Source organism: Pistacia vera, unplaced genomic scaffold, assembly GCF_008641045.1.
Source record: "Pistacia vera cultivar Batoury unplaced genomic scaffold, PisVer_v2 Contig121, whole genome shotgun sequence".
NCBI classification, from domain to species: domain Eukaryota; kingdom Viridiplantae; phylum Streptophyta; class Magnoliopsida; order Sapindales; family Anacardiaceae; genus Pistacia; species Pistacia vera.
The window spans coordinates 1,071,092-1,092,330 of record NW_022195260.1 but is presented as its reverse complement, the minus strand read 5'-3'; the positions used below and the strand labels follow the sequence as shown (position 1 = coordinate 1,092,330).

Genomic DNA, 21,239 nt, shown 5'->3' with positions numbered 1-21,239 from the left:
TCAAATATTAAAAAGAGGGTTATTTTCCAAAATAGTTCCTATAATCAGGGTGAAATTAGGGAAATTAACATCGAGTCAAATTGGGTTACCATTAGGGCGCGTTTGGTTGGCGGTAATGTCAGAATATTGGGGTAATGTCATATGATATTACTTGATTACCACGTTTAGTTGTCAAGTAATATAAGATTACGGCGGTAATGTCAGAATATTGGGGTAATGTCATATGATATTACTTGATTACCACGTTTAGTTGTCAAGTAATATAAGATTACGGTAATCTTCAAATACTAATAATAACTACTATTGATAATATTAGAGGTAATCAGATTACCTCCATTTTCTTAGGTATTCTGAGATTACCAGGATTATCCTTTTTTATTACAATTTTTTCCCTTATTAATGAAAATTTTGGATAATAATGCCCTCATTTTAAAATAAATTTACATTAATATTCTATTTCAATTTTACCCTTGTTTAACTAAAATTTTGGACAATAATGTCCTTGAATTTAAAACAATTTACAAACCACTGCCACTCAGCCACCACACCACTGCCACTCAGCCACCATCACCACTGCCACCCAGCCACCACCGCCTACAGCGGCCAACCACCACGGACCACCTCGAAAAACTTGCCGGAGTCCCTAAAAAAGAACGAGTTTCGATGGGAGGCTCCGGGAGTCATCGTTATGGCTGTTTTCGGCCATATTGATGGCCGAAAACGGCCAGATCTGGCCGAAAATGGCCAGAATAGATCTGGCCATTTCTGGCCATATCGAAGCCTCTTGGTCACGGTGAGTTGCTAATGGGGACTTTCGGAGACTTCCGGCGGTGGTCTGCGGTGGCGGCAGGCGGCGGTAGGAGGCGAGGGTGATTTCATAATAAATTAAAGTTTTATATAAGCAGGGGTGTTTTAACTAAATTTGAAATATTGGGGGTTAAAAGAAATTATTCGAAAATTAATAATAAAAATAATATTATATTAATATTTGTAAAGGGGACAATTTAGTAATTTAAATAACATACCCACCAATTTATTCCCCATAACCAACCATATTAATATAAGATACCCACCAACTAACCAAACACATTTTCTTAAAGATTCCCCGTAATCTTTCAAGGAATCTATCTTTCCAGTAATCCAATATTTCAAGTAATCTAACATTCCTGAACCAAAAGCCCCCTTATGGCCATTAATTGGGCCAAATTGTAAATATTGGGCCATAGGCACATGTGGGCTTTTAGCAGACCTTAAAGAAGCTCTTTACTGGGCTTGCTTAGGACACCCACACACCAACCAACATTGAGCAATGGAGGCGTTGATGTTATAAACAAAAGGTTTCTCATCGCAGCTGCTTCAATCTTCAAAGGGTTTAACTTTTCGGTTTTTTTGTGTCGAACAAGGAATCTCTGACCACCATTCATTTCTTTATTTCACTTCAACATGTTTAGCTCTTCGCTTCATATATCTGGTTTGTTTTGATCATATATCTTCAAGGCATTAATTAGGTCAAAATATGTTGTGTTTTTTAGAAAAATCTTTATTCTTGCACAACAGTGCGATCAAATCCAGAGTTTCTGTTGTACGAAAATTTTTACGTCTTGGTCTCGAAATGGACTGATTGTTGACGATATTGAAATTATGTGAATGTATGTGAACAGGTTTTGAATGATGGCAGATGAAAACTTTAATGCTGAAATCCTATCAAAGCAAATGGAGCTTCGGAGCTGTAGATGGCAATGAAGAGGCCTCTGATGTTTCTTCTTCAGTACAAAAAGATGGAGATGTGCAAAAGGATGAAGATGAGGGAAAAGGTTATTTAACGTTATGTCTTTTGCTTGTGCATAATACCTTTTTTTTTTTTCATGAGAAATGACCTTGTTTGGTATTGGTTATTGATTATGATTTTCTAATACTGACTAGGTGAGTTTGTTCAATTTCCATTGATGACATTTCATGTTGATTATTAATTAATGATATAAAATATGATAAGTAAAAATGTTTCAAATGCTATTAGTATAATGTTTTCGTTTTTAGGGATTCCCTCTTTTGTGTTAGATTCTTTTGATGTGGCAGCCAAGAATTAGTATTTGTCAATTGTTTTGCTTGAACACCTTCATGGAATTGTGAATTCTTTAGGGTTTTATTCCATGACTTCACCACATATATCTTGCTCTTATGAATTCCATGCTAGGCCCCGTTTCATGTTTATTTGATCTTCATTTTCGTGAGATATATGCTTTGTGACAGTTCTGATATTGAGCTAGCTTCTGCAGTGGTTTTTCTAGAGTCTACAGATTGTTGAACTCTTACTGCTTTTTGTGAATTGATGCTCTTGCAATCTTGTCTGCCTCTGTACAATATCAAGGGGATACTAACTTGATCATTGCTCAATATTTTGTGATGTTTTAGTGAGGACATGATATGGGGAAAGCATAAAACATTAAACATCAACAACATTAATTGACTTAGCTTAAGTGAGGAAAATAAGAAGGCAAACCTCTCTCTTTCTCTTTCGATAAATATGTGATGGTGATACAGGTACATAGCATCAAGAAACTTACAATGATGAGTCAAAAGCGCTTCTGATGCCTGCTTTTTGTTGGTCCTGCAAATACATTTTTGTTAAATTATTTGCTTACATTTTACAGCACTGAACCGACTGGAGTTATTATAAATTAGCATATACACATTAGCTATATGATGATACTTAAATTGTGATTGTTTCCCTACTGTTTACTTAATCTACTTGAAAGATACCTTTATTGCATTATGCAGTTAGTACCTCTTCCAAGGGTTAAGTCCTTAGTGTTAAACTTACCCCTTTGTGGTTGAGTTGTCTTAGTTTAATAAAACTGTTGTCTTTATGAATTTTAATTCGATAAACGGTTGTTGCTTTAATGATTTCATTATTCAAATTTTCTGCCACTTGACTTATAATTTCACATGTCTGCATCTGAAAACCTTTTTTCTAGCAGAAGTTTCATCAAAGAAGAAAAAGAAGAAAAACAAAAGCAAGTGAGGGCCTGTATCCTGCTTTAATGTCCTTTTGCGGTCGGAAAAATTGACTTGGAAGTTAATATTGTCTGCTCTTTAATTCTCAGGAAAAAGAAGGAAGTGCCTTTGCAAACTGATCCACCTTCTATGCCTGTAATTGACCTTTTCCCATCAGGGGAATTTCCTGAGGGTGAAATTCAACAGTACAAGGACGAGTGAGCATACGTTGTTTCCCTTTGATTACAATTTCTGTTTTTTTTTTTTTTTAAATTATTTGGGAACTTGATATTTAAATTTGATGCCAATATGTCAGTAATATATGGAGGACTACATCTGAAGAGAAGCGAGAATTAGAGCGCCTTGAAAAACCAAAGTACAATTCAGTTCGTCAAGCGGCAGAAGTTCATCGCCAGGTTGCAATATTGTCTTAGATATACTAGTATTGCTGCTTGATATGAGAACCAATTATGTATATGTTGCCTTGAGTAGTATGTAGGCATATTTTGCTTGCATATCATTTTGCTTTTTTGATATTCACTTGAATTTATGTTACTTATTATTAGGTACGAAAATATATGAAGAGCATTGTGAAGCCAGGAATGTTAATGACTGACCTCTGTGAGACATTGGAGAACACAGTCCGTAAATTAATATCAGAAGATGGTCTGCATGCTGGCATAGCTTTTCCTACTGGATGCTCTCTGAACTGGTGAGTTTTGTATATATCATATGAGGATACTTCTATGGCTCCCTCTTTACTTGAAGCTCTTTCTCATTGCCAGGGTTGCTGCTCATTGGACACCGAATTCAGGAGATAAGACTGTGCTTCAGTATGATGATGTGATGAAGTTGGATTTTGGGACTCATATTGATGGTAATGCCATGTTTTCTTCATCTGCCTTTCCTGATCCTGTCAATATGATTTGCTACCTTTGTTGTTATCCGTTAGGATCCCACATTGGAAAGGAAAAGGGTGGGCATGTGGGTTATAAAGGGCTTGGGCACCCTTCCTTGGCAAGCTGGTTTTTTGAGGAAAGTTCTATTTAAGCCCACAAAAGGTCCACTGCCAACCCAATTCCTATCAAAGGCCTACTGTCCAGCCAATTCATATCAATTTGGGAGTGGGTTCCTATCATTATCTTGGTGTGTGGCCTTATTTATTGACTGGATTGAGTGTTTGGTTTTGCAGGATATATAGTTGACTGTGCCTTTACAGTGGCATTCAATCCGATGTTTGATCCACTGCTTCAAGCCTCACGTGATGCAACAAATACGGGTATCAAGGTGATCTCCTAATTATAATATGCTTATTGTCTAAGCATGTTTGAACATCTGAGTATTTTGTTTCTAAAGTAGTGAAACCATGCATATTCTGCGAGTTACTATTACATATTTTAAAGTAGTAAAACTGGGGTAGGGGGTGGGGGGTTGTTTTATAGGGTTGTGGAACATGCAAACGTTTTGTTTCTAAAGAAGCGAAACTTTCTGCTATTCTAGTTGGTTACTATTACATATTTTAAAGAACTTGTATCCACTTTTTTGTGGTTCAACTATTGCATATTCTTCTCCTAATTAAACTGCAAATCCTGAATAATTCTAGAACCCCTATCCCACCAACTTGCTACTTGATTGTTTAAGCTGATTTCTGCATGCAGCTTGCCTTTTTTAACTCTTTATGTTTTTCATATACAAAATTTTGGCTTTCTGAGAATTGTCTAATACTCCAATAATATTACTATTAGAACCAAAAATGTAGTACAATCATTTTTTTCTAGTGGGAGAGTTGGAAGGGAAAGGAAATTACCTTTTTTGTAGTTCAGTTGGATGAAATTGAAAGGTGTGGTTTTCTCTGTAGGCCTAGCTGAATTTATTGGCCCTGACGGAGAGGTGGAAGGAAATTTTTTTGATAGGATGAAGTATCTTCCTTGCATATATTATTTTGCTGGGGCCTAATACTTTGCTTCCCAAATCTGTCTCTCACTCATATATAGGACTGCTGCTTTAACCTCTTTGCCCATCCTTGTCATATTTTTTTTTTCTTTGTCCTACCATTTTTTTCTTTGTGTTCTTTGGGCAATAGTTGCCGGGCTTGCAACATACCTACTTTTCCCAATTATTATTTGGATAATCCATTTGAAATTTACTGTCTTTAACAAATGTGTAGTTGATAATCTGATTGAATTCAATGATACAAAGTTCTTTACCAAAACTTAAACAACGTCATTGATAGTTGTTCTATCATTTAGGAAGCTGGGATCGATGTCCGACTTTGTGATATTGGTGCCGCAATCCAAGAGGTGATGGAATCATATGAGGTTGAAATTAATGGAAAGATGTTTCAAGGTATAGTCTTCATTGGAAATTGTTTTTTATTGAATGTTTAGTCTTCACATGTGTACTGGTAAGTACTTCAACACATGATTTGAATGGGACGGTTGTTGGTATCCATGTTTCCGCAGATGGTTCATTCTTCTTGACCTCTTTGCGTATTAGATTAACATTCATACTAATTGAATGATCTTGTAAGTGGGCTTGTTCTAAATGGTAGTGTCATCAACATAATTGCTTTGAAATGAAATTCTAAAAGTTATGAAACTGATTGCATTTGATTATTGTATTAAATCCAATTTTAGTTTGGGGATTTTGATATTAATGACATCCAAACGCATTGTAGGTTTTTTTTTTTTTTTTTTTTTTTTTTGTAAGATTATTGTACAAAGTTATCCAGGTGGCAAAAATTAAATTGTCATTCCAGCACCTTGTAATTTTCCTTCAAAACATGTTTCTGGTTTTGATAAAGCAGAAAAAGGTTTAAATCTTATGTGTTGAGCTGTTTTAGCTACTTCTTGGGTGATTTAACGAGAGAAAATAAAAAACTAAGAAAAAAAATAACTTTTCAAGATAGATGTGTGGAAGATGTTCTAAATTTTTGGGACAGAGTCCTTTTTGCTTCTTTTCGGGTTTGGTGTCTAAATCATTTAGATATTCCTTTTTTTTCTTTATATATATTGGATTCTGATTGCATTTAGTTTGTTTGGTGCAATTTTTTTCACTTGGCCAATGATCCCAATTATACGTGTTTTCAAAGGACCTCAGCATTAATTTGAGTAAATGGTCTTCCAGCTTGGCAAATGTTATTAAAAGCACACATTTGAATTTCAAAATTTCTATTTTGACATGAAGTTATCGCTTCTTTTACTAATTAAAATTCAATTTTTGGATGTAAGTATTTTGTTTGTGCTCATTCAATTAACAGTAATAACTAAAATGAAAGATTTATTAGAGGAAGTCTTTGTTGAATAAATTTCCATTTGTCTTGTTACAGTGCTTTTAGTGGAGTTAATAATTGACCTACCTTGTTAGTCAGCTTGCTAGTCGAAGACGGAATGAAAATAACCAATTTGCTTAACATTTATGCTTGTTTCAAAATTTTGGGTCATCTGGAGTGAAAGTCCTGTTTTAGATCAATTCAACATTCATGGTGATATTTACAGCAGTTATGAACAAATCCAATTTGATCATAGATAAATGGATCTATTTTCCATCTCATAGGTTTGGTTTTTTCTTTTAAAACTGTACTTTTGTGCTTGTATATTCTGCAGTCACCAGGAAAATCTGGTTCTGGAAGTTCAGGGTTTTCCCCTGTTTTTGTTTGGCTAATGGATTCATGATTTATAGTTTGCATGTCTGCAAATCTCACATATAATAACATATGGTTATTTGTTTATATTTAAATTGACACTAAAATGTTTCTGGCAGTTAAAAGTATCCGAAACTTGAATGGGCACAGTATTGGGCAATATCAGATCCATGCTGGAAAGTCTGTCCCCATTGTAAAAGGAGGGGAGCAGACAAAGATGGAAGAGGGTGAATTTTATGCAATTGAAACTTTTGCATCTACAGGTAATTGTTCTTTTTGACTGTCGGGGAATTGATGTAATAAAAGAGCTAGCAGGAATATGCATTATGACCTACAGTTTAATTAGCTGTTTATTGTTCCATGCAGGGAAAGGATATGTCAGAGAAGATCTAGAGTGCAGCCATTACATGAAAAATTTTGATGTTGGTCACATCCCGCTGAGGTTGCCCAGAGCAAAGCAACTGCTAGCAACAATCAACAAGAACTTCTCTACATTAGCTTTCTGCAGACGGTATTTGGATCGCCTGGGAGAGACCAAGTATCTTATGGCACTGAAGAATTTGTGTGATTCTGGCATTGTTCAGGTACTTCTCTCCATTTAGCATTACCAATCTTTAATGATATTTATAAAAATGAACTGTGTTAACATTCATTTTACTTAACTCCAATTTCCCACTCTTTTTAACTATTCCATGTTAACTTCAAAACCTGAATTCTTCCAATTGCTTCAGTTGCTCCATTGGTTCATAAATTTGGTGTTAAATATTTATTCATGTTCTTGTGGAATTAAAAGTATATTTCAATAGTTCAGTTCTTGTACAAGTATTAAATTTCAGAGATGAGATGAAACCTTTGACACCCTATATCTTTAAAGAAAGGAAAAAAATTGTCATGCTCTAATTTTCAAATTTCATAGATTGACTTGCAAGCACTGGGAAAGGTGAAATCAGAATATAATGGTCAGCTGAAGTAGATCAAATAGAATAACCAAGTTGGGAGTTTATATTACAGTATAATGTTTAATACCGAGATTATTTTGATATTTCTGCAAACCAACATCCATCTGGATTACACAAAAGATTTTTGCTCTGAAGAGCCATGATACTGTAGGATACTATGATTGGTTAGTAAATTCTTAAAACTTACATACCATTGTCACTGTGTTTTCTATTGGCAGCCGTATCCTCCTCTGTGCGATGTTAAGGGGAGCTATGTTTCCCAGTTTGAGCATACCATCTTACTACGGCCAACTTGCAAAGAGGTGATATCCAGAGGTGATGACTACTGAAATGAAAGGGGTTAAAATTTTGTCAGTAACTACATGCATGATAGCTGTGTACCATTACCTTTTAGACTGTAAATTTTCAGTTCAGTTTCTGAGTTTAATTTGTTATGATGTTAGCTTTTGAACTTTGTTTTCCGATAAATTAATGCGCTAGTGCTGGATAATAGTGAAGAACAGTATCTATAATGTTATGGTACCTTGTTGTGAGTGTGTTGGTCAGCAGAGACACAGGATATATGGGAATGTTTGAAGTGTTGTTGGGAGCACAATGGCACTACTAAAATAAGGATCAGCTACGAGTATTGGTGTTTTATAGAATGATTTACTTTGTTAATTTTAAAATGTTTATTCTTCAATATCCGTTGTGAGTTATTTTACTAATTTGGATCTAAAGAAAAGGATGGTTTGGAAGTTGCTAGTTTGCAAATGTTAATTATATGGTATCTACAACTAGATTTTCTGGTAACATGAATTGCAATTCACCCAACCTAGTCTTATGAGTAACATTAATATGTTCACTTAGGGTTGATATGAATATTGTAGGCATCTATTTTTATTGGCAAATAATCTTATGGGGGCATTTGGTTGGCGGTAATGTGAGATAATGAGGATTATGTCATCTTATATTACTTAATTACGATGTTTGGTTGTCAAGTAATATAAGATTTCGGTAATCTTCAAATACCAATAGTAGTTACTATTGGTAATATTGGAGGTAATTTGATCATCTCCATTTTTTTAGGTATTCTAAAATTATCAAGATTATCTTTTTTTATTACAATTTTATCCCTTATTAATAAAAAATTTGGACAATAATACTCTCATTTTAAAATAAATTTACATTAATATCCTATTTCAATTTTACCCTTATTTAATTAAAAATTTGGATAATAATGTCCTTATATTTAAAACAATTTATAGACCATCAATGTCACCCAGCCACTACCACCATTGCCACCCAGCCACCACCGTTGACAACGGGCCAACCACTATGGACTATTGTCGAAAAGTCGTTAGAGTCCCTAAAAAAGAACGAGATTTAGTGGGAGGCTTTGATAGGGTCGTTTCTGGCCATATTGATGGTCGAAAACAGCCATATCAGGTTAGATCTGGCCATTAATAGTTAGATCTCTGGCCATTAACGGTCACAGACATGGCCATTAACGGTCATATCTATTCTGGCCGTTGAAGGCCAGGTCTATGGCTATTAACGGCCAGATCTCGTCCAGATCTGGTCAACAATGGTTAAGGATCTGGCCATTAACGGTCAGAACTGGCTTGATATGACCGTTTTCGGCCATCAATATGGCCAGAAACGGTTATATCGGAGCCTCTTGGTCACGGCGAGCGATTGACAAGGACTTTTGGAGACTTTCGGCGGTGGTTTACGGTGGCGGCAGGAGGTAGGGGTGATTTCATAATAAACTAAAGTTTTATATAAGCGCGTGTTTTAACTAAATCTGAAATATTGGGGTTAAAAGAAATTATTTAAAAATTAATAATAAAAATAATATTATATTAATATTTGAAAGGGGGACGATTTAATAATTTAAATAACATACCCACCAATTTATTTCCCATAACCAAACATATTAATATAACATACCCACAAACTAACCAAACATATTTTCCTAAAGATTCTCAGTAATCTTCCAAGATAATCTATCTTTCCAGTAATCCAACATTCCCAATAATCTAACATTTCTAAACCAAACGCCCTCTATGAGTAATGTTAGTCATAATTAAATCTCACAATCTCTAACGTAACAGTTTGTCATTTGTCAGTTCATAAAATGAGTTTCGTCTATTTGTATAGGTCTTGTCTCCAATGACAAATTGTCTCGTGGAGGTTGTAAAAGAATATTGTAAGATTGAGTTGTAGACTTATAATTTTATATTATGACATTTGATATTACTCATTCAATATCAGAATGATTAAAAACATATTTCATCAATAATTTTAACCTTATTGTAAGTTAATTATCAAATCTTTTAAGGTTGGAGAATAATTTTGTCTGAATTTGTCATCCTATATTATTACTTATACAAAAATATCGATTAAACGTTACCTCAACAATCCTCCGAGCTCTCAAATTTTCCTCTCATCTTTTTTTGGGAAGAGTGTGACGGTTAGGGGTGGAACAAATGGGCCGGATTAGACGGGTCAACCCTAACCTGGCCCGCATAAGGCGGTCCAGGTTGAACCCAACCTGCATGCAACCCCCAGGCGGGCCGGGTTGCTATTTGTTTACAATAGCCAACCCGGCGGGTTGGCTTGGGTTGGCCCAAAAAAAATTAAAAATTAATTATTTTTTTTCAAATTTCTCCCATTTTTTTAATTCTTTTAATTAAACTATTATGATTGAACTCTTACAAATAATTTTACACAATAATATTAATCTATACTTCTAAATCATAAATATTAAAATGTATAAAACTTCGTAATATTTGACACATTGTTATTATTATTTTTTATGATACGTAAAATATAAAAAAATTAAATACTAAAGTCTTATTCTTAAATTTATATGTCTTGTATAAAATATAATTCATTTTTATGCTAAAGTTTCATCAATTGAATGAATAAATCTAATTTTTCTTATATTACAATTTTATTGTATTAAAATTGAATTAATATTTAAAATGTTAATAAAAAAAATTAATTTAATTGAATTATTGATATTTGAAAAGTTAACTAAAAACAATTACATTTATTCATTTATAAATCGTTAATTATTTATTTGAAAAGTTAACTAAATAAAAAAAAAAAAAAAAATAGGGTTAACCCGGCCCGACCAGCAGCCTAACCCGGCAGGTTAAGGTTGGAGGGCCGGGTTGGGCCAACCATTACCCCAAAAATGACGGGCCTAATCCGGCCTGCCTTTGTTGACAAGCGGGTTAGAACCAACCCACCAAAAGAAGTAATCCACCACGGGTCGGGTCGGTCCGGGTCAAGCCGAGCGGGTTACTTTTTCATCTCTAGTGACGGTGTAGAAGTAGAAAAGTAGCAGAAGTTTGATAATGATAGTCGTTTAACTGTTTATCTAGTCCAACCCAAAGCTTGCAACAATACCCGCCACTCGCCGTTAAGGAGAGTAAGAAGAAGAATACTTCAGATTAATTAAACGTTAATGGCAACAACTACTATGGCCGTTGGAGCCAACATTTTGAGAGGCGGCGCTGGCAGCGTTCGTATCCAGCTCCTCCTTTCCTCCTTCTCTTCCGCCAAATTTTCAAATCCATCCCTTTCCTTTTCGCGCTCATCGCTAAAACTTACCACCATCCTCCAAACTCCACGATTCTTTCACTTTCACTGCCATCATCCTAACATTAACACCAATCTCTCCCTCTCATTTTGCACTTCTCCTGCTACCACCCCAGACACCGCCGCCGCCTCCACCACTTCGTCATTCTCAGATAAGGATAAGGATAAGGATAAGGATAACAATGTTAACATAAAGGATGCAGCCAACATGCTCGACATAAGGGTTGGGCGAATCATCAAAGCTTGGAGACACGAGGAGGCGGATTCGCTTTACGTGGAAGAAGTGGACGTGGGTGAGGCTGAGCCCAGAATTATATGCAGTGGTCTCGTTAAGTACATCCCCGTTGATTTCTTGCAGGATAGAAAAGTAATTGTGCTTGCTAATTTGAAGCCCAGAAATATGCGAGGTGTGAAGTCTAATGGAATGCTTTTGGCTGCTTCTGATGCCGCTCATGAGAATGTTGAGCTGCTTGAACCTCCTGAGGGTTCACTCCCTGGAGAAAGAATATGGTTTGGTTCTGAAGAAGATAAAGAAAATCAATCTGCTCCGGCCACGCCTAACCAGGTTGATTAATTCTCTTCAAATTTTATAATGTTTGATTTGAGATGTTGCTAATTGCATGTTCTTCTTTTATTTTATTTATACTCTAATTGTATTGAAACCAAACATATGAATGGCGTGTTCATTTGGTGTGCCGTTAGGCACATTTCCTTATTTTCATATTATGTTGTGTTGTTCCTGGCTACTTCAGTTGGTTCACACAAGGTGGGAAGGGTGGCCTCACTCTCAAACTAATGGCAAGACTCTTCATTTTGTTCTGTTCATCTCAATTGTGAATGGGTTAGTCTTAGATGGTTGTCTTAGATAGAGGATCTTGTTTTTTGTAATAAGTGTACATATAATTATACAAATCTGTATCACTTCACTCTTTTATGGTTTTTTGATACCCCAATCAGGTTGTTTTGTACTGATTGAGCACGTCTTCTTTTTTCTTTAATATATTTTCAGTTTCTTATCAAAATAAATATAAAAGAATACTATATTGATTCAGTTAAATTTGATATCTTGGAAATATAAATCAGCAAGATTCCCTTTTTTTTTTTTTAATTTGAATGACGGATTGGCTTGATACTTCTTTCATTAAACAATAAAACATTGGCAATTAAGAGGAATGTTATTGAACTGTCATGACATGGTTGATGTCCTTAAAGCTGCGTTTTGTTTTGCTTGTAACATTTTGCAGATTCAGAAGAAAAAGATTTGGGAATTGGTTCAGCCTCATCTTAAGACGGATGATTCCTGTATTGCTATGCTTGGAGAGCAATTAATGCAGACTTCTGCAGGTGCAGTGATGAGCAGATCTCTGAAGAATGCAAAAATCAGCTGATCAGCCTTTGACCTTCATGTTACTTACTCCTGCACTGGTTTTTGGTACCCATAAATCCTAGATGTCATATGATTTTCTTTTTTCAGGTTTAACTGGAGAGGAAAGTGAATGTAGTATTAATCATTCAAATCTTCAACAATGAGAAGCATTTTGTCAGCTATTTTACATTGTCATCATCATGCATGATTGTGTTGCATTATCTTTGTTATGATTACTGAGAGTTTAATAAGAAAATGTGGTTTTGGGTCCTTGAAGTGCCATCATGTATGCCACTTGCTTGCTCATGTTGATGCTTCGTTGAAAAGTTATTAAGCGATCATTATGGTGCCCATTTTGTGTTTCTTGCTGTGTCATTGCTGCTTTTTTCCTCTGTTGCATAGATTCAACCCCAACACTGGCTAAGGTAAGGGATGATAATGTACTTTTTACTTCAGATAAAAGCCCGAATGTCTATTTCAAAGTTATTTCAGATTAATTGGTGTACCTTTTTGCATATGAAGTCTTAGAGGTTAGAACTACTCCTCCCCATTCTTTGTTTTTTTTTTTTGGTAAACAGAATAGCCCGCATAACTTACAGCCACTACTGCCCTTCTTCAAGCCTCCTATAAAGCTACCACCCAAAAACATTTTCAGTTTCCACGAGTTTGTGGATTTTGTAGAGACTGTATAGATTTCAGAGTCAGTTGTGGTATATTTCCAATTTGAACCAGAAAGTTTGTCAGCCTTATGACTAGCTTCAGGGATGTGCCTTCCAGAATCCAGTTAATGAAGCTATTAATTCAACAAAACGAATGTGTGTCACCTTCCTGTTACCTTCTCATTTGAGACTCCTTTGCTTTTATAAACCTTAAAGTATTCATAACCTCATTGGCAAATAATATATTATAAGTTACAGAACAACAATTTGCAGATCTCCATTTCCATCCAACAAACAGTACTATATGCAAACCCCAAATGTAGTTTGCTCTAACCAGTAACCAGTAGGGAGGTATCAAAATCCCAATTATCTTATTAGTACAAGCAAGTAATAATAATATAATTCAATACATTCCAATTGCAAATAGAATTATAATTCAATTTGAGTAAGGCACCACCGTCAATGGCTTCAATGGGCTTCAATATTAGGAGCTGAGTTGAACAATTCATCTCATATATCTGTAAAAACAGAGAAGATATCGCCGTGGATGTAGTCATTTTCTACCAAGCTAACCAAATAATAGCTGCTCTGCACCTGTAAATATATTAAGAAAGAAGCATTATGGTGACTACGCTACATGAGCGAATAATTACTAATATATGAGATGACATATTTTTAAAATTAGAATCAAACCTGTTCAAGCAATTTTCTTGATAAGTCACCCTCTGGGTATAAGGCAGCCCATGATCTTGACCATATTTCAAATGCCTCGTCCTTCCACACCACAAAACTAGCAGGATCAACAACAGTAGGTTGGATAATCTCCCTCCCTGGGAAGACTCCCCAAGTTACGGCATTCACATTTGTTTTACTGCCATTGGATATCCAATTCCCTTCTTTGTTTACAGCCATATAAGTTATAAATGGCAGGGCCTTGCATTTCTCAACAAGTACATTCAACTTCTCCTTAGAGCAGAAAAACTCTAGATAGGCCTTCTGGTAAACATATCCTCCTGGCCCACCCCATCCTGCAAACACATGTCATTCATTGTAAAACAAGTTAGAAATGCGAGACATGGTTGTGCACACTCCGCTGTGGAGCAAAATTATTGAGAAATGGAAGGGGACCAGAAAAAACATATTAATTCAAAAGAAGGCGAAAAAGGTCATAAAAACAGGATTCCTTGTGAACAGCCACAAACTGTTGCCAATCTCAGTAAAATAAAACTTTTATCTAAAGTCTCACTAGCTTAGCAAAAGTAGCAAACAAATTTAATATAGGTAGACCGAATACAAAAACAAGTAAATCTTATGTAATAAGATAATTTTCAAAAGAGCACGTGAATAGACAAATAACAAGCACACATCTGCACACGGGTTTTACTTACCAACAATTGGTGAATCAGATCTTTCCCCGTTAACAGCAGGTTGGCTATTGATTGTGAGAAAACCTTTCAAGTTGATCTTCCCTAGCTGTTCATTTATGATTTTTGTCTCTGGCTGAAGGTCTAACTCAGACCAAGGACTGCTTCTCAACTTCCCGAGGCAGTATTTCTTAAATTTCTGATATATAACAATCCCAACATAACCATGTTAACATGTGCAATTATAATTATTTGATTCATGAAGAAAAAATACAATGCATCAGAGATGAAGCTTTACTTCACAAATATCTTCAATGCTTTTCAAGGGGGCAGCCCATTCGTCGCGAAGTCTCTTGTCACGTGCACGTGGACGCATGAACTGTTGAGAAAATTATAAATTGAGTCAAACATGGCATATTCACAAGGCATAAATTAAATGATAAGCAAACAAACACTGCTCAACTATGTTGTGGTTTTTCATCATAACAAGATCAGATCTCAAGTACCATAATCAAACGAATAATTAAGGATCATATCACATGAAAAGAGATACCAAGAATTGAACTATAATATAAATAGAAGAATGCAACACCTACACGTCGATATAATTTACACAACCATGGCATTTTACATTCAAGTCATGCATCATCTTAACAGAAATCATAACAGAGAATTCCAAGAACAAGTGAACATAGAGCCAAATTCCAAGGGGTAGTGTCCTTTATCATTATCAGACAAAGAAGTGTGGACTGTGGCGCACTAGATCCACAATAATGCATAACACCAATCACAGCACTTCTACACATGTATTCACTCCAAAAATATCTACAACAGCGCATACAACACCTTATTAAGAACCACTTTTTCTTTGTATCATAATTTGTAATTCAACGACTTTAAGAATATATTTGTCTATATTAAGAATAATATTCTCCAACAAGAGTATCAAATACAACAATTTCTTTTCTTCCCATCACCTATCGCTGTCTGTGATACCCTGTAATTTCTGTTAATTACATTAAGAAGGGCTTTTTTTTTTAATTTAGGGGGCAAAGTGTAAAGACTTGGAACTTTGAAAGAGGAAGGTGTCACAACCGAAAAATGTTCCAATTAGTATAAAAGAGCTAGAGTTCTCTCATTTTGGGCAAAAATTGGCAGATGAGGAAGAAGAAGAAAAGACGAAGAAAAAGAAGAAGAAGAAAGGAGAGAAATTAGGGAAAATCCAAAATTTATTCAAGGTAAGTTTAGTTCATGCATGCATTTAATCCTAAACTCCAACATTTTCTATTTTCTTCCTTTAATCTTAAGGAGTAACTAATAATGGGTTGATTTGGGGACAATAGGTGAAGAGGAGTAAGGATCCGAGTACCTAAGCTAAGGAGGAAGAATTCGTGAGTGGAATATTATAAATATTGCATCAAACTCATATTTTAGAAAATCATCTTTTGTGTGTTGATCATGGATGCATTATATGTGTGAGATTGGTGTAGTTGAATGGAAATCCAACCATTTTTGGAAGGGTTGGTTTGTTTGTATGGGTTATGGCAGAGTTAAGAGTTGTAGAGAGAGAGAGAGAGAGAGAGAGAGAGATGGGTTTATGGGTTGAATTATGGGATCATGGAGATCTCAAATTCAAGTGTTTTGTGTGCATTGTATGTTTAGGATGATTCATTGCATGCATACGGGTGTGTTGAAGTGTAGATAAGGTGTGGAAAATGGAGGAGAAGAGAGAAGGTTGAGAGAAAACGCAGCTGGGTAGAGAAGAAACCCAGACTTGTGAAAAATCTGGTTTTCGCCGCAGCAAGGTAGCTTCTAGAAGGTTCTGGGAGATTTCGGGAGAACTTCGCCACGGCGAAGCACTCAGGGGGTAATTTATAACTTTTGAAATCTGTCATATAGATAGGGGGTAAATACAAAGATTTAAAAGTTGGAGGACCGAACTGTAATAAGTAATAAATATGTGGGCACCTCTTCCATCGTTTTTGACCTGCTTATGATCTACTAAAGGGGTAAATCCGGCTTGTAATAATTACACGGGTTACGAAACAATGCCGAATAGTATTACGGAGCTGCGAGATTTCATTATCAAGAACATTCAAGATTTCCATCACCACGTGTCTCATCCATCTTATCAGGTCTCGTAAACCCTATCCGGCTTGGATCAATAGTGTACCATTTCCGCCTGGGTATGTAAAGCCTTAATTCTGTATGGTTGTGCATGATGGATTGGATCGAAGACCAACTTTCGACAGTACCCATCCCCTCCAGACTTTAGCTAGCGATATTATTTGACCTCATCTGTGCATAGAGATGGCCCGTACTATTAAAAAATGACGAGCTTAGACCATCCTACCAGAACAGGACAGGCGCCTGATGAGCTCCAAGCAGATTGACACCCCGAGGATAGATCGTGGGTGGGACTTGACATAGACGCCCCAAGGATAGACTATGGGCGAGATTCTACGATGGGATGCCATATCATGACAACCCGAGGATAAACTGTGGGTCAAGTATGGCTAACTTAGGATGATTTTAGTCATCCCAAGGATAGACTGTGGATGGAACCACCCCAAGGATAGATTGTGGGTGGCCTAGTGGATTGTCTGTATTAGAGACCTACACTTAGAGGTGTGGTCCAAGTCCCCTAGGTACTAGGACGGTGGTGGCAAGTATGAGTACATATATGGATCAATGGTTGTGTGACATTCATCAAGCTTTTTCATGAAATATATTTCCCTTTTCCAAATATTTTCTCTATAAATGTATTATCCACTCACTGGGGCTTCCCAGCTCACTGTTTTATGTTTTTCTCCCCCCAGCGCTTACTACCAGGATTGTGCAGAGTTGCTTGTATGCTCTAGGTTGGCCTACGGATGCACGTTCTACCTCATGATGTGTGTTCATTTTGTGTACTCTGATACTATATTTTGTAACTGACTTTCTATAGTTACGTTTTCTGAGACTATCTGTACATGCATGGATAACTATTTTACTTGACTTATGTTTTAATAAACTGATTTTACAAATGACTTTACTATTTATTCACCTTCCTTTGAGGTTCTTGGGTCCCTTGGAGCACCCGGATCCGATGGGATAGGGACTACCCAGGAAAGGGTGTGACACTGTCTATCTTCTCTCATATCATCTCTAATTTTCCTCTTGATCTATGTTTTCTATACTTGAACAAAAACATTGAGCTCACACACCCATCAAATTAGAGCATATAGACCACATGAATAAAAGACTAACAGAAATATATGAAACAGACCAAAGAAACACAAAAAAACATGAAGATTAAATATGTGCATTGCCGTATCTGTTTTGGGTGTCATTTAGGCATAGGTTTCAAAATCACTGAAATCAGTACACAACAAGATTTTTATCGCAACAAAGATAGATTGTGAATTAAACAAAAGCATTAAATTTTTTTCAAAAGAAATATACTCAGAGATTGAAGAAAAGAATAAATTTGATTAAAATTTGAAACTTATCATAGTATCTGGAAGAAAAAGGTTGAAGTTCAATGATCACATCTTTACCTGATAGTCAGATAAAGCACCATATGATGGATTACGAGAATCACCCCATCGCCCATTAGGATACTGGTCCCAACCTGTTGTCCTCAACAAGTAACTCTTTGGACGATTAGACCTGTAGCCATAAGCCAGAAAATAAGATGTCTACAAAAGCTTACAAATTACCATGTAATAAAATGTTGCACCGTTAATAAGCAAGTTAATTTTGGGCCAAATTTTGCAGCCTAATTTACATGCTTACCAAAATATAGGACGAACATCTTCTTTAACACGGAAAACATTAGTAGGGGGTCTCCAAGGTAAGGGTCTGGAAATTTTGGACTCTTCAATCAGACCAAGATTCTGCAAATGTAAGTCTATCATTAGGAAGGACCAACCTTAATGATAAAATATTAATCACAAACGGCATAGTTCAAATCTGAATAGGATATCAGAAAATAACCATTAAAATGGCTAATGCTGACTTCTCCATATTTAGTGTATAAAGATGCAATGTCTTGATCCCATTAGCTAAGATTTTCTTGCACATTTCTGTTCCAAGGTGAATTCCATAGGCTTTAACAGCTTCTTCATTGTCTTTGATAGGCTCCAAGGCAGCAGTAACCTCAGCTGGTATCTACAATATACCATCAAATGCAAACTTAATGTCAATAAAGATAGCAGAACGACAAAATTCTATCAAATATTATCAACAATCCACAAGATGAAGGATGAATGCAAGGAAGCACAGCCAAGGTCAAAATTCCCAGTTAATCACTTTCTCCAATTCTATCCATTTCAAATATGTGTAGAAATTGATGGTAACAGCTAATATTTCACAATTTTTAGAAAGTTCGGCTAGGTGAATATGCAGGAACTACCATACCTTTGTTTTGCAAAAACCAGTCATTCGCAAGAAGCCCTTGTAGTTATTAATTGGCATAATTCCAGGTACAATGGGGCAAGTTATTCCAATTTGGTGACAGTCATTCACAAACTTGAGAAAAATATCAGTATCATAAAACAGTTGAGTAACAATCAGATCTGCACCAGCATCCACCTATCAAATCAAACCATCAGAACACTAAACTCAATCCATCACAACTTCAATAGAAACTCTATAAATCATCAATTCAAAACATGATTAGCTATTGACTATGAGTTAATTGTTGCAAGAAATGCATATTAGTAAGACCTTTTTCTTCAGATATTGAAGATCGTTGGTATAAGATTCCAAAGTAGCCACTCCATTAGGTCCAATGGCATCGGGGTGTGCCTCTGATCATCAACATAGATTATCATTATTATTAATAAAATCACAACTAATCAATCACTATTGAAAAATATCTAATTATTCAACAAAAATAACAACCTGGGTAACCAGCAACAGTAATGCCAAAGTAGTCACCATACTGGGATCTAATATGTTTCACCTGCAAAATCAGTCAACAACAATCATTCATACTAATACAAATATGTACTAGAAATCTACACCAACAAGTAACCACACTAGTCATAAGTCATATTTTGTAGTAACTATTTTACACTCGCAAACCAAATCATAGTCATGTGGAACCAAAAGATCGGCAGGGGACCATAGTAAATGTAAGTGTAAATAACTCACTTGACTCGGCAACCTTACATAACAATGGTTCAGTTAAAAATAAATAGATTTTCAGCTCCCAATTATATCAAACTACTTTATACGCTAACATTACTTAGCATCAGAAATGCAGGTGTAGAATACATACGAGGTCGAGAGCGCAGGCAAAGCCACCCTCGATCTGGACGAACTTATCCTGGCCGTGAGGAGGATCGCCACGAAGAGCGAGAACATTCTGAATGCCATTAGACTTGATAGTTTGAAGAGCGTGGTCGATCTTTTCAACAGGCATGTTAGTACAGGTGAGATGCATCATAGTCTCGACACAGATGACGTTCTGCATACGGTTAGCGATGTCGAGAGTGAGATCAGCGGTGGAGCCACCGGCCCCCCAGGTGATATCGCAAAATGCGGGATTGTGAGCGACCATACGGTCCATACGGTCGAAGAGGTTCTCGACGCCATCCTCGGTCTTGGGAGGGAAGAATTCGAAGGAGAAGACGACCTTATTTGAAGAAGTGCCATCTCTAATCTTATCAATAACCTTCATTTTGAAGAAAAAGGAAATGGCACCGACAGAGAGTGAAGGTGTTGGTCGAGATCTCTAAAGAGGAAAATGAAGAAATGTGGAAGAGAGAGTGGGATGGAGAGTAGCGTTTTATATGAGATTGGGCCACCACCAACCACGATTCTGGCAGACGATCAATTGAAATTTGTAATTAGAATGTATACTACTGCTTACGTCATCCCCGATCTCTTATTTTGTACTTCTATTCCAAAACCAAAACAAAAGGCAATTAATAGTCTCACTTTTTCCGTTCCAAGTTTCATATGTTATAATACCATATTAATTTTAAATCGGTCATTTTACCATTTAACATAGTTATATTTAATTATATAATTTTTTTTAAACAAAATATCTGAACTAGTCTTCGCACAACTCAACTGATACTATAAACGATTGATAAAACATCCTACTGTTATAATTATTTACTTAGATAGCCAAGAGAATTTTAATTATAGGGGGCGTTTGGTTGGGGGTATTGGAGATTCAACAATGCTACAGATACCGGGGTTTTTACACCGAAATTTTATACCGGCTTACGGGTCTGCTGACTCAGACCATTCAACATATTTTAAATTATTAAATTTTTTCTAATGAACTTACATGGACTCCCGTCCATATTATATGGACGGGAGTCCATTTACTACGGACGGGCGTCCTCATTTAAAGGATGTCTGTCCATTGGTAAATGAAATAAAAAAAATTAAGGACGGTCGTTCATAGGTTATGAACAGTCGTCCATACATATTGGACGAGCGTTCGTATGTTAATAGACGCCCGTCCCTTAATTTTGGACGGACGCCTGCAAATAAAGGACGCTTGTCCTTTTTTTAAAATATAAAAATTTTAAAAAAATCTAGGACTCCCGTCCAAAAATTGTGGACGGGCGTCCGTAATGGGTGGACGGGCATCCGTTTAGAATGGACGCCCGTCCATAATTTGGTTTTAAAATATTTGGACGCTTAAGTATGGACGGGCGT

General features: G+C 36.1%; 3 protein-coding genes across 3 annotated transcripts; 2 read left to right on the top strand and 1 right to left on the bottom strand.

The window, feature by feature from the left end:
* Positions 1-1,380: 1,380 nt before the first annotated feature.
* LOC116113667 (methionine aminopeptidase 2B) lies at positions 1,381-8,278 on the top strand. The gene is made up of 12 exons (XM_031399827.1): positions 1,381-1,403; positions 1,662-1,814; positions 2,979-3,018; positions 3,105-3,212; positions 3,311-3,410; positions 3,561-3,706; positions 3,780-3,871; positions 4,187-4,281; positions 5,244-5,340; positions 6,757-6,900; positions 7,004-7,221; positions 7,815-8,278. Exons 2-12 carry the CDS (start codon positions 1,679-1,681, stop codon positions 7,923-7,925), a joined length of 1,287 nt encoding a protein of 428 aa, XP_031255687.1. The 5' UTR covers positions 1,381-1,403; positions 1,662-1,678; the 3' UTR covers positions 7,926-8,278.
* A 2,674-nt stretch (positions 8,279-10,952) lies between these two features.
* On the top strand, positions 10,953-12,832 carry LOC116113677 (tyrosine--tRNA ligase, cytoplasmic). Its single transcript, XM_031399838.1, has 2 exons — positions 10,953-11,752; positions 12,432-12,832. Exons 1-2 carry the CDS (start codon positions 11,054-11,056, stop codon positions 12,573-12,575), a joined length of 843 nt encoding a protein of 280 aa, XP_031255698.1. The 5' UTR covers positions 10,953-11,053; the 3' UTR covers positions 12,576-12,832.
* A 732-nt stretch (positions 12,833-13,564) lies between these two features.
* Positions 13,565-20,334, bottom strand: LOC116113095 (methylenetetrahydrofolate reductase 2-like). The gene is made up of 11 exons (XM_031399251.1): positions 19,843-20,334; positions 19,464-19,524; positions 19,287-19,369; positions 18,978-19,151; positions 18,555-18,728; positions 18,354-18,454; positions 18,116-18,227; positions 14,875-14,955; positions 14,601-14,775; positions 13,906-14,240; positions 13,565-13,806 (listed from the first exon to the last, which is right to left on the bottom strand). The coding sequence occupies exons 1-11, from the start codon at positions 20,242-20,244 to the stop codon at positions 13,723-13,725; spliced, it is 1,782 nt and encodes a 593-aa protein (XP_031255111.1). The 5' UTR covers positions 20,245-20,334; the 3' UTR covers positions 13,565-13,722.
* Positions 20,335-21,239: the final 905 nt, after the last annotated feature.